The sequence below is a fragment of the Oncorhynchus masou genome, chromosome 24, assembly GCF_036934945.1.
Source record: "Oncorhynchus masou masou isolate Uvic2021 chromosome 24, UVic_Omas_1.1, whole genome shotgun sequence".
Taxonomy (NCBI): Eukaryota; Metazoa; Chordata; class Actinopteri; order Salmoniformes; family Salmonidae; genus Oncorhynchus; species Oncorhynchus masou.
The window spans coordinates 35,882,388-35,896,551 of NC_088235.1; the positions used below are offsets into that span (position 1 = coordinate 35,882,388).

Below are 14,164 nucleotides of genomic sequence, written 5' to 3' on the forward strand. Positions count from 1 at the left end.
TCCAGTTTGTATGACATGTAACACCCTGCAAAAAAAAAATGTAAATCCTGAAATTCTTATATGTTACAAATTCGAATTAGTACAATAAGTTACGAATGTGTAAGTGCTTAAGATCCCATTCAATTTCCTTAAGGGGAAAATGGGGTAAAGATTTGAAGATTAATATACAAGAAATTGAATGGGAAAAACAATTTTAGAAAGGGCAGAGTTCAAAACACAAATGGTTTAGTATAATATAATGAATAGATCTTACTGGTCTCCCTCTAAAATGCACAAGGCAAAAATGACAACCGACAGCAAATGTTGGAGATGTAAATCAGATGACGCTGACCTTGTTCATATCACCATTGGCCTCATGGTGAAATCCCTGAGCCATGTCTGGACTCACCTTGTTGTGCTGTTCTCACTTGAACAGAAAGGCGGCCCATCGTGGGCAAATTTTGCCATCAAACTTTGGCATCAGTCTGGCATTCTCTGGATTTATGAACAGTGAAAAAAACATGGTTGAATGATGACTTTTAACTCACTGAAGTCTGAGATTTTCCAGTTCCAAGTTTCCAGTTGTTTTGAAAGCGGCAGAAGTCATGCTGGGTTGACAGCATGGCCAATGTTGAATGTTTATCCTTTTAAGCTTGGAAAAGAGACCCTTATACCCAGACTTTTACCGCACATCCACTCCATTGAATAGCAGGCTAGTGATTGTTTTGTAGTGCTTGCAGTTAGCCACACCACAAATTGTTGAATTTGTGATTTCCAACTTGTGTAATTTTTATATCCAATGGCCAATTAGCACCGATATGTTTTATCTATAATTTCTCTTCATTATTTATCTTCAAATGACAAGGATTGAAAAGGATTTGCCAGTAGATTGTCGACTTGATTCATGATGATGACTGCTAGCTAAGATTTTGAAAGTATGATGTCCAATCAAAGCTACTGTAGATATCACATGATTTGACATAATTTTATCTGTGGCCAATGACCTTGAGCCTTCTTGGATGGGCACTTCTAATGTAACTATGGAAGCACCCAAGGGGCTTGAATTTTTGAGCTCTCCCTGTAGATTTTGCGGTGACGTAGTGTCCCCATGAGTGACAGAACACTGAGCCAATCACGGCGCAACTAGAGAACATTACCAACCCTTACACTCTGCTGACTGCCCCACCACCACAGAAAACACTGAGCAAGGCTGAAAGTAAAAAAGAGACCATGTTTGTATGCAGCTTCATTAAGTCAATTTATATACATATTTTTTTTAACATTGTTTGCAAACTGATATGGGACACGTATTAATGCCAAAATAACATGCAAAACAGGGCCCCCCAAAAATGAAGGGTTGCCACAGGACATTGACTCAAGATATTTCAGCTTTAAATGTTGTATTAATGTAGAAAATGTTCTACAAACAAAATTGCACTTTGACATTATGGGGTATTGTGTGTAGATCAGTGACACAAAATCTCAATGTTATAAATTCAGGCTGTAACACAACAAAATGTGGAAAAAGTAATGGGGTGTGAATACATTCTGAAGGCACTGTATATGAAAAAAACCCGTACACGTATCCATCTGAACTTTGCATCTAGAATGTTTCAAATGTATTATGTGTACTACCGACAATACACCACCCGAGGGCAGTAGATTAACCGCAATCATTGCTGGTAAACGCACTCAAAAACTGTGGCGCACTAATGAACTCGGGTAGTGGACGATATTATCTGATGTAATATGAGCAAATAAAAAAATTACCACTCAAATAAAAGCAATGAACAGAACATTTAAGAAATTCTGTCAAATTTAAGTCGCATCTTATTTTCTTTAAATTATCTCAATTTCACAATATAAATTCAGTAAAATAGGCTAAAAGCAATGTTTTATTTTCTTGTACATGTCCCATACCATTGATGTTGTAGGCTAATAACGAATTTGTAATTAGGGTACAAAATATGTCCATGTCCGTATTCATTCCTCGAATCCATCCATAGTCTGGTGCCTGGTGTGCAATTACGCAATGGCCACAGTGGAGTTGGAACTGGCGCCAGAAGGCAGCTCCTCTCTTATTGTTACATAACCCATCATATCAACAGACCCGCGGCATCCATCCACTACACTGTGTAAACAATATTGTACTGCTGCGCAATGCAATGTTTACTCACTGATGAATGTAGGCTACACGGTCTCGTTTGGTATTAGAATACCTCCATCATTGTATGATAGTCTATTTACAGGACAAGAGCAGCCTAATATGTTATATTCCTAGTGAGCAGTAAATCACATGTAAACAGCCCTTCATTAATAATGGTGCAGTTGTATTTTTCTTGAATCATGTACTGTATAGGCTATGTAGCCTATTGTCTCATACTGTTTTTCTTAGAGAAAACGTAATCCATTAAATTAGGTAATACTATTATTGAACAAGTTTTAATCCGGTTTTTCATTATAATTCCCTTGTCAACATGATTGTAACTGTTTTTTTCTGTTATGTGCTGTTGTTTTGGAGCGTGGCTGACTGCGCAATTGTTGTCTGAATAGAATAGCCTAATGTCCCTAAATCCTCCGAGGTGTTCTGCGCTACGTCAGAAATCAGAAATCGTGCCCAGCCAAAACAACAACAAACACAAACCGAGCCATGCTGGCTGTTGCTATAAACCAGCGGCTGCTGCGGACATCTGCAAACACTGACCCGGAATCAGTTCAACCAGCCGTCATCCTATCCCTTCCTACGGGATTAAAATTACGAACACTGATCTCAAATCAGTGGTAGGGTGGATTCCAGCTCAAACCGCACAAAACTTGGCTACCAATGGTAACCACACCCCCCTATTGAAGCAAATGGTTAGGCCGATATGGGGATTTTGACAGACGTTTGCAGCGACTAGCCTACTACCGACTCAAGACTGCCCTAGCAACCCGGTGGATGAGCCAACCATAACCGTGTAAAACTCGAGACTCTGCGGCTACTGGGGACAGGAAACGACAGAGATCAGAGAGAGAGCTGCGGAACAGTGTGGCTGGCTGGCGGTACAATACAGCGTTATAACAAGTATGGTACTTGGTATGGTACGTATGGTACTTTCAAGGCACGGTAGCGGGAATGGAGGATTTGTGGAATAACGATTTGAACACTGGGACAGGTTCGGCGTGAGCGGCAAGCTTTGATGTTACAGTGGAACACACTGTAGATGTAAGCTAATTTGTATAATTGTTTATGTTACATTGTGTTGTCACTTTCGTTGGCAAAGTTGATATTTGTAGCTTTCATTCAAATTCCTATTTTAGGAGACTTCAAATCTGTGTTTGATGCATTTATTCTAAATGGATAGAGTTCCCAGATATTAATTATGACTGATAATATAAGGCTATCCACTGGATGAACTGTCAAAGAACACCAGATTCAACTTGACTCGCTTCTTTGCTACTTTAATTCGTGCGTCACACAGCTCAAATCTTGAGTTGGAAGAGAAATAAAAGTGATTGAACAGTCTTGTACAAGTTGTTCCATGATGGAACATAATCATTCTTCACCGCGAGGATGAACCACAGAACCAGCCCCGTCAAGGCTTACGATTTTCTGCTTAAGTTTCTCCTGGTGGGAGACAGCGATGTGGGAAAGGGGGAGATACTGGCGAGCCTCCAGGACGGAGCCAGCGAGTCTCCGTATGGCTACAACATGGGTGAGTGTCCAGTATACAACGGCAGCCAGAACTATAAACACACAAATGCCATATTTTCATTTCAAACATGTATTTATAGAAAATATTGAAGATTACATGTTATGATCACCAGGACTCGATAATATAGAACTTTTTTCAATGTTTTTATTGCACAACAAACAAGTGGTCACACAGTACGTTTTATGCACAGCTTGTTCTGGATGGTCCTTGTCATTAGAGCCCCGAAAAGTGCTGTGGTTGTCATGCTTTAGCTAGCCAGTGCACATTCTTTAGGTTTAAAGCTTTATATTTAGGATTAGTGGACCAATACCAAGACTGGACATGTCATCTTGGACATCTGAGAGTAAGTTTGCATCCCAATTGGCACCCGATAGTGCACTACTTCAGACCAATGCCCTATTTAGGGTATATGGTGCCTTTAGGACCATATTGTGGATGATCATCATAAGTGACAGGACATATGGACTTAGATGTCACCCACCAGTGTCAGAGCTTGACATTCACCTCTTCTCTAGGAAAAAAAATCATAGGTGTTTTATTACTGGGGATATTAACGTAATGGTATGTCTCAGGGTGGACACATTGGCAGTCAGGATCTCTAGTCTCCAAGTGTTAACACCCCATCGTTCCCCTTATCCAACTGTCGGTGGAGAAACAAGTTTTTGAGTATTCAGAAATAATGACCGGCATGGAAGAGGCTAGAGTCTTCAGAGGTGGACTGTATGCGTTTGAGGATACTTATGCGTTTGAAATGAGATTTTTTGGTGCAGTTCCACATAAAAGGAGTGTAATAAAAGCTTGGGCATATGTACCACAACATATACAAAAGCATGTGGACACCCCTTCAAATTAGTGGATTCGCCTATTTCAGCCACACCCGTTGTTGTCAGGTGTATAAAATTGAGCACACAGTCATGCAATCTCCATAGACAAACATTGGCAGTAGAATGGCCCATACTGAAGAGCTCAGAAACGTTCAATGTGGCAACGTTATAGGACGCCACCTTTCCAACAAGTCAGTTTGTCAAATTTCTGTCCTGCTAGAGCTGCCCCGGTCAACTGTAAGTGCTGTTATTTTGAAGTAGAAACGTCTAGGAGCAACAACGGGTCAGCCGCAAAGTGGTAGGCCATACAATCTCGCAGAACGGGACCGCCGAGTGCTGAAGCGCATAGCGTGTAAATTTGTCCTCGATTGCAACATTTACTACAGAGTTCCAAACTGCCTTTGGAAGCAACATCAGCACAATAACAGTTCGTCAGAGTTTCATGAAATAGGTTTCCATTGCCGAGCTACCGCACACAGGCTGGAGTGGTGTAAAGCTCGCCGCCATTGGATTTTGGAGCAGTTCTCTGGAGTGATGAGTCACTCTTCACCATCTGGCAATCCGTCAGACTAATCTGGTTTTGGCAGATGCCAGGAGAACGCTACCTGCCCCAATGCATAGTGCCAACTGTAAAGTTTGGGGGAGGAGGAATAATTTGTGTGGGGCTGTTTTTTATGGTTCGGGCTAGGCCCCGTAGTTCCAGTGAAGGGAAATCTTAATGCTACAACATACAATGACATTCTAGATGATTCTGTGCTTCCAACTGGGGAAAGCCTTTTCCTGTTTCAGCATGACAATGCCCCTGTGCACAAAGCGAGGTCCATACATAAATGGTGTGTCGAGATCGGTGTGAACTTGACTGGCCTGCACAGAGCCTTTACCTCAACCCCATCGAACACCTTTGGGATGAATTGGAACGCTGACTGCGAGCCAGGCCTAATCTGCCAACATCAGTGCCCGACCTCACTAATGCTCTTGTGGCTGATTGAAAGCAAGTCCCCGCAGCAATGTTCCAACATCTAGTGGAAAACCTTCCAAGAAGAGTGGAGGCTGTTATAGCAGCAAAGGGGGGACCAACTCCATACTAATGCCCATGAATTTTGAATGAGATGTTCGACGAGTAGGTGTCCACATACTTTTGGTCATGTAGCCGTATGTCTCACCACCAGTTGCTTTTCACCACAATGCGTAACTTGAGTATGACACCCTAAAGGTGGTAGGTACAGGACCATCAGAAAGTATTCACACCCTTTGACTTATTCCACATTTTGTTGTGTTACAGCCTGAATTCAAAATTGATTAAATATTTTTTTTAATCTCACAAATCTACACACAATACCCCATAATGACAAATGGAAAACATGTTTTTAGAACTGTTTGCAAATGTATTGAAAATGAAGTGCAAAAATATCTAATTTACATTCACACTCCTGAGTCAATGCTTTGTAGAAGCACCTTTGGCAGCGAATACAGCTCTCAGTATGCTGCGTATGTTCTCATGTGTGTGTATGCATGTCTCTGTGCCTATGTTTGTGTTACTTCACAGTCCTCACTGTTCCATAAAGGTGTATTTTTACCTGCTTTTTAAATCAGATTCTACTGCTTGATTCAGTTGCCTGATGTGGAATAGAGCTCCATGTGGTCATGGCTCTAGTATTGCACACAGAGTTAGTCCATGCAACTTAGTATGCGACTTTGATTTTGTGATTTGTAAAAATATATATATATTTTAAATTACCTTATTTAAGCTTGCCATAACAAATGGGTTGGATACTTATTGACTCAAGACGTTTCAAAATTATAAAAATAGAATTCCACTTTGACATTATGGGGTAATGTGTGTAACACAGTAACAAAAAAACAACCTTTTATACATTTGAAAGTCAGGCTGTAACACAAGAAAATGTGGAAAAAGTCAAGGGGTGTGAATACTTTCTGAAGGCACTGTAGATGCAATTTCAGAGGCATGTCCAAGCTTGTTTCTACAACCTAGAGAAAACTCTCCAGCGTTGGTGAAGACAGCTCAGGCATCAGACAGCTAATCATGCAAAGCCCACACCAATGTGTTCTGATAAGTCAATACCTTAGTTACTGCATCTCCACAACATCCAGCACACAAATTGACAGAAGAATTCAGAGGGGAAAAATAACAGCTGCTGCAGAGCATGAACCAATTATTGTGTTGTGGGCATAAAGACACATTGTTAATACACAATAAAGTACATCTTATCTTATCCAAAACTCTACCATAACCTTTAGGGGAAACACAAAACTGAACTTGAATCAACGTCTAGGGGAAACGTCATCCTACTGTCAGGACCCGGTTACGAACCTGGGTCTCCGGAGTGAGAAACAGTCACTTAACCAACTGAGCCACGAATAGTCAGCAGAACCCAGAAGATGAGGCAGACACAGCAGTACTTAAGACAGTGTATTTAATAAAGTAAAAAAGAGAAGTCCTTCAATACAAAAATGGCAAATCCAAAAGGTGGTAGGAATAGCACAAAAAAGCCTCAAGAGATACTCAAAAACAAAAACAGAATTCCACAAGAGCATCCACCGGAATCGACAAGAAAACACAGAACACTAGGGCTGGGTGCTAACATACAAACACAGAGCACAGAACTGAGGGAAACTAAGGGTTTAAATACAATCAGGGGAAACGAGGCACAGGTGCAAATAATAATGGGGAACAAGGGAAAAAACATAAGGTCAAAAAGCACAATGGGGGCATCTAGTGACCAAAACCCGGAACAACCCTGGCCAAATCCTGACAGAATCCCCCCTAGGAACGGCTCCTGACGTTCCTACCAGCTCTCTCAGGGTGGAGGGCCCTGAACTGACGAATGAGGTCAGGATCCAGGATGTCTTTGGCAGGAACCCAGGAGCGCTCCTCGGGACCGTAGCCTTCCCAGTCCACCAGATACTGCCAGGACCGCTGCACCCGGCGGGAATCCAGTATCCGATGGACGGTATAAGCCGGCTGGCCTCCAATGACACGAGGCGGAGGGGGAGGTCTGTCTGCCGGGACAAGGGGAGAAAAAACAACAGGTTTTAACAATGAAATGTGAAATGTGGGATTAATCTTAAGGGATCTGGGTAAGTGTAGGCGATAAGAAACTGGGTTAACTCTCCTGGCAACCTTGAAGGGACCGATGTATTTTGGGACAGCTTGCGAGACTCCACCCGTAGAGGTAAGTCTCTTGTGGAGAGCCAGACTCTCTGGCCGGGGCGCAGGGTAGGCCCGGGACGGCGACGTCTGTTGGCTTGTTGTTGGTACCTCTGTGAGGAACGCATAAGATTAAGACGGGTCTTCCTCCACATAAGCCGACAGCGTCTGACGAACTTCAAGGCTGAAGGCACTCTGACTTCTGCCTCCTGGTCCGGGAACAATGGAGGAGCATAGCCAAACTGACACTCGTGCGGGGACATACCAGTGGAGGAGGAGCGCAAGGTGTTGTGTGCGTATTCGGCCCAAACAATAAAGGATGACCATGTAGACGGGTTGTCACGAGTCATACATCGGAGGGTGGTTTCCAGCTCTTGATTCATCCTCTCTGTTTGGCCGTTGGACTCCGGATGGTACCCTGAAGATAGACTGGCAGAAGCCCCCATGAGTTGGCAGAAGGCCTTCCAAAACCTTGAGGCGAACTGGGGACCTCTGTCAGAAACCATATCTTGAGGAATGCCGAAGACTCGGAACACATGATTAATTACCAACTCAGCCGTTTCCTTGGCAGAAGGTAACTTAGTCAGAGGGACGAACCTGGCCGCCTTTGAAAACCTGTCGATTATGACTAGGATAGTAGTATTGCCATGGGATGGAGGAAGTCCAGTAATAAAGTCCAATGAGATATGGGACCAGGGTCTGTGGGGAACAGGTAAAGGGTGAAGGAGTCCTTGAGGGCGGAGGTGAGAAGATTTGCCCTGGCAGCACACGGGACAGGCATTGACGAAAGTGGCAACGTCTTCTCTTATGGTAGGCCACCAGAACTTACGCTGGATGAACTCCAAGGTGCGACCTACGCCCGGATGACAGGTGAGGCGAGAGGAGTGCCCCCACAGAAGGACCTGAGTCCTCACTGCCTTGGGGACAAACAACCGATTGGCAGGACCTCCTTTCGGGTCCGGTTCGCTAGCTTGAGCACGTCTCACGGTATCCTCAACTTGCCACGAGATCGGAGCCACAATCTTAGCAGCAGGAAGGACAGGCATGTCCGTGTCATCTCGAATGGCAGGAGCGTAGACTCGGGACAGGGCATCCGGTTTGAGATTCTTCGACCCGGGCCGATAGGTGAGGATAAACTGGAATCGATTGAAGAAAAGAGACCATCTAGCTTGTCTAGAGTTCAACCGCTTCGCCTGCTGGATATACTCCAGATTTTTGTGGTCCGTAAGCACTTGAAACGGGTGAGAAGCCCCTCGAGCCAGTGTCTCCATTCCTTCAATGCCATCTTAACCGCAAGGAGTTCACGATCCCCACATCATAGTTCCTCTCAGTCGGGGTAAGCCGGTGTGAGAAGAAAGCGCACGGATGAAGCTTCTTGTCTTCACCCCTCTGAGACAGGACAGCTCCAACACCAACCTCTGATGCGTCTACCTCCACCACAAATGGTTCATCCGTAGTCGGTAGTATCAGGATGGGAGCAGAGAGAACGCGCTGCTTGAGTCCTTGGAAGGCCGTCTCAGCTTCTCTTCCCCACAAAAACCTTGCATTGCCACCCTTGGTTAAAGCTGAGAGAGGGGCTGCCACCAAGCTGAAGTTCTTGATGAACTTGCGGTAAAAATTTGTGAAGCCCAGGAAACGCTGAACTTCCTTAACGGATTTGGGGGTGGGCCAATCCGCTACCGCCCCTACCTTCCTGGGGTCCATTTGGACTCGACCGGGTTCCACTACAAATCCCAGGAATTGTACTCGGGATGAATGGAATTCACATTTTTCCGGCTTAACGTACAGATGGCTGTCCAGGAGGCGTTTGAGTACTTGTCTGACATGCTTAGTGTGTTCTTGAAGGGAGCTCGAAAAGATGAGGATGTCATCCAAGTAAACAAACACAAATATGTTAAGCATATCCCTAAGCACATCGTTTATGAGCGCTTGGAACACCGCTGGGGCGTTGGTCAGGCCGAAGGGCATCACCAAGTATTCATAGTGACCAGTAGGCGTGTTGAAAGCGGTCTTCCACTCGTCACCAGGTCTGATCCGCACAAGATGGTATGCGTTCCGCAGGTCAAGCTTAGTGAAAACAACTGCTTCCTGGAGCAGCTCGAAGGCTGTGGCCATAAGGGGTAGCGGGTAACGGTTACGGACGGTTATGGCATTGAGTCCCCGGTAGTCGATGCAAGGACGTAATCCACCGTCTTTCTTGGCCACAAAGAAAAACCCTGCTCCCGCCGGGGAGGTGGATGGACGCATGAGGCCTGCTTCCAGAGCGTCCTTGATGTAGGTATCCATAGCAGCTCGTTCGGGTGGAGATAGGGAAAAGATCCGACCCCTGGGGGGCAAGTGCCCGGAAACAGGTCGATGGGGCAATCGTAAGGTCTATGGGGTGGTAGCATGGTGGCCCTCTGTTTGCTAAACACCAGTTTGAGGTCATGGTAACACTCGGGAACTCGGGTCAGGTCGATGGATTCTAAAGACTCGGGAGTAGAACTCGGGGAATTCTGGAAAATACAAGTAGCTTGGCACGTAGGACCCCACTGCTTGATAGTGCCCACAGACCAGTCGATGTGAGGGTTATGGCTGTGAAGCCAGGGGTATCCAAGGACGAGAGGGAACTCGGAACAGGAGATCAAATGAAAGTTCATCAATTCCTGGTGTTGTGAAACTGAAAGTCGCAAGGAGGTAGTGACATGAGTGACAAGTCCAGATCCCAAAGGGCTTCCATCCAATGTAGTGACCCTCATGGGTTCACTTAGAAGTTCAGAGGGAACGCCATTCTCCTTCGCCCAGACACCATCCATGAAGTTACCTGCGGCTCCAGAGTCTACCAAGGCTTGAAGGTGAAGCTTGTGGTTGTCCCAGGAGAGGGTGACTGGAATGAGCAGACGGGAGTTGGACGGATGGGAGGAGGTTATGTTTCCCGTTACAGTTCCCCCCGGTCTGTACGGGACAGAGCGTTTCCCTGGAGCCCTGGACACGTGGAACGGAAATGGTCCGGTTTGCCGCAATATAGACAGCGTCGCTCCTCATCCGGCGGTCTCTCTCAGCCTGGGAGATGCGTCCAATCTGCATGGGTTCCGATGGAGCCAGCGAGGATAAAGGTGGGGACTCGGAGCTGGGACTGATAGGGGCTAGAGGTCTACGGTTGAGTTCTCTCTCTCTCAGACGCTGGTCAATGCGTGAGGCCAACTTGATCAGGGACTCGAGATTGTCCGGTGGTTCCCGAGTGGCCAGTTCATCTTGGATAGTGTCGGAAAGGCCTTTCAGAAAGCACACCGTGAGCGCCTCGTTGTTCCAGCCACTTGCTGCTGCCACCGTGCGGAACTGGATGGCATAGTCCGTCACGCTGCGCCAACCTTGGTGGATAGTCAGGAGCTGTTTGGCTGAGTCAGAACCACTGCTTGGGCCTTGAAACACTCGTTTGAATTCCTCAGCAAAGGCAGAGTAGCTGGCACAGCAGGAACTATGGGCATCCCACACAGCAGTAGCCCAGGCCAGGGCTTTTTCCGACAGCAGGGTGATGATATAAGCAATCTTAGACCGGTCGGTGGGAAACGACGAGGGTTGTAGCTCAAAGGAGAGAGAACATTGGGTGAGAAACCCTTTACAAGCACTTGGATCACCTGAGAACCGTTGGGGAGGTGGAAGACGAGGTTCAGCCAGGGGGTTAACTGCCATGGGTACGTGAATCTGAGGTACTGGGACGGGAACTGTTGCCGGGGTAAGACGATCAGATATTTGCTTAATGGAAGTCAGCATCTCCGACAGAAGATGAGAATGTCTAGCCATTAAGGCCTCTTGCTGAACCAGGGCGGCTTCGTGGCGTTGGACAGTCTCCTGGTGGTGGGACAGCATGGCAAAAAGGTCCTGGGAACTGGCTGCCTCTGGGTTCATTTATGGCTCTGTGTTTCTGTCAGGACCCGGTTACGAACCTGGGTCTCCGGAGTGAGAAACAGTCACTTAACCAACTGAGCCACGAATAGCCAGCAGAACCCAGAAGATGAGGCAGACACAGCAGTACTTAAGACGGTGTATTTAATAAAGTAAAAAAGAGAAGTCCTTCAATACAAAAATGGCAAATCCAAAAGGTGGTAGGAATAGCACAAAAAAGCCTCAAGAGATACTCAAAAACAAAAACAGAATTCCACAAGAGCATCCACCGGAATCGACAAGAAAACACAGAACACTAGGGCTGGGTGCTAACATACAAACACAGAGCACAGAACTGAGGGAAACTAAGGGTTTAAATACAATCAGGGGAAACGAGGCACAGGTGCAAATAATAATGGGGAACAAGGGAAAAAACATAAGGTCAAAAAGCACAATGGGGGCATCTAGTGACCAAAACCCGGAACAACCCTGGCCAAATCCTGACACCTACTCTGTTAGTTGTTTCAGTGAGAGCTTACCTCAGGGACTGACTGTTATAGTTCCAGGCCTGGGGAGAGCACTACGAAGGGAAGTCCTCTCTGTGTACTCTGGTAGCCTCCGTGTTGTCCTTTGGTCTGGTTGATATACAGTGTTCCCATACAACTGGCCTATTAGATATCGTCACCTAGGTACGTTTATGAAGTGGCGGCTATGATGGTTGGCCTATTTGTGGCTTATTTATTAGTGGACATGTATTGTGCAATTTTGGAGTCACTTTTATTGTAAATAAGAATATAATATGTTTCTGAACACTTCTACATTAATGTTGCTGTTACCAGGATTATGGATAATGACGAATGAATCGTGAATAATGATAAGTGACAAAGTTGCAAAATGACACACTCAATTATTTACCATTCATTTCTATTGGGCGCATCATAATCCGAAACAATCTAAACAAGTGGCAAATGCAGCCAACAAGTTTGTAGAGTCACAAGCTTGATGTCGTCATGGTGTGTTAGGAATATGGGACCAAATACTAAACTTTACTGCTTTAATACACCTTCAAATGGGGGGACTAGATACATAAAGTAAAACGGTAAAATAGATATGTATGAAAATACCCTCAAATGAAAGGTGACATTCTGTACTATCACCTCATATGAAACATTTGAGCTCAAATCTAAAATACTGGAGTATAGAGCCACATTAAAATATGTAGCTTCAGTGACATGTATTCATGGATGCCAAGGGAAGCCAGGATTCCCCAAAAAGAGGACCAAGAAAAAAACATAACAAGATTATTTAACTTTCGTCTCTGTGTTTCATAATGGTCCTTCTATTCGCAAGAGGCTGAATGTATCTCCCAGGAGAAAGTATCCAGGCAAGTGAAAAAGGGCCCCTCTGTCTTTGTATGTGTAGCCCATCTACCTGATGTTGTTTGGTCAAAAATAGTACGATTTTGCTGCTGCCTGGAGCATTGAATGCAAGGGAAGCCAGCCTCCCTTGATCGTTTTTTAATACAATAATAGCCCATCAGCGTTGAGCTAAACTGAGTGAGTTCAACTGTGAATGGTCCCGTCGCACCAAAAAAAGTGTCAAGGGAAGTCAGTTTGGACTTGGCTTCACACCAATCACATCAAAAGCCAAATGTCATTGACAGAAAAATTGTCCTCCAGTGGCTAGCTAAGCTTGCTAAAATTGGCCCTTTCCTAATTTAGCCATGGACGGAGATAGGGATTTGGACTTGTGGTTTTAATTAATTCTCTGTACTGGCCAATGATTATAACGGCGTTTCTGATCCAACCATAAATTCATAGGATGGAAGTTCAATATGTAGCTAGATGTAGTAGGCTAATGTTAACTAGCTGGCTAATCATTGCCCATGAAAGGAAGTTAGGCTAGAGAGCAAGCATTTTAGCCAGGTAGCTTAGGACAACAAAAACTAAGTGTGTACTGTATGACGGAGTCATAGACCGTTTTGGCAACATGAAAAAGTGTAAGATGGCATTGGCGTTTCTCAACAAGTAGGGGTGAGTAAACATGTTTTTCTACTTATTAGCCTACGTTGATTGGACTAAATGGTTTTTGGAATCTTTTAGTTGTCACTGTATTAGACTAAGCAGAGGTGATTTGATGATGTTGAAGTTGAAATGGTGCTGGAATAGCGGAGGCAGCTCCTGTTTTCTTTGCGATGTGCAGTAAATCTCCGGTGTTCTAAATCAATAGTTGTTTGTAGTCCGAAAACTTGCTTGACGATGTTGTGGGTCATGTAACTGTTTGTTCCATGCAATATGTTTTGTGGACTTCACCGAACAGAGGTTGCTCTCCGGTTTTGTGATGAAACAAAGGTGTGATTGAATTTATTCTACCACTGTCTTCTTATTATCTTGACCTCTAGGCCTATATATCAAGGGGGCTAGGCATATGAACTAACAGGTTATAGAGCAAACAATGCAATTATCACAAAATATAAAGTAGGTTATAATATGGCATTTTCCCTGGCTTGTCTTCCCCAATGATTTTACCCACGCACCTCTAAAGTTTAGCTTCACTGTTCAAATAAATATGTAGGGGAGTGTAGTGCACAATTTTTGACCAGAGCCCTATGGGCCCCATTTTGACCAGCTCCC

General features: G+C 44.8%; 1 protein-coding gene across 1 annotated transcript in view; it reads left to right on the plus strand.

Moving 5' to 3' along the window:
* Positions 1-2,767: 2,767 nt before the first annotated feature.
* The window catches only part of rab40b (RAB40B, member RAS oncogene family), a 72,349-nt gene continuing 60,952 nt past the window's right edge, over positions 2,768-14,164 (plus strand). Inside the window, exon 1 of the mRNA XM_064933746.1 lies at positions 2,768-3,674. Within this exon, the coding sequence (XP_064789818.1) occupies positions 3,533-3,674 (142 nt within the window). The 5' untranslated portion in view covers positions 2,768-3,532. The remainder of the gene's footprint in view (positions 3,675-14,164) is intronic.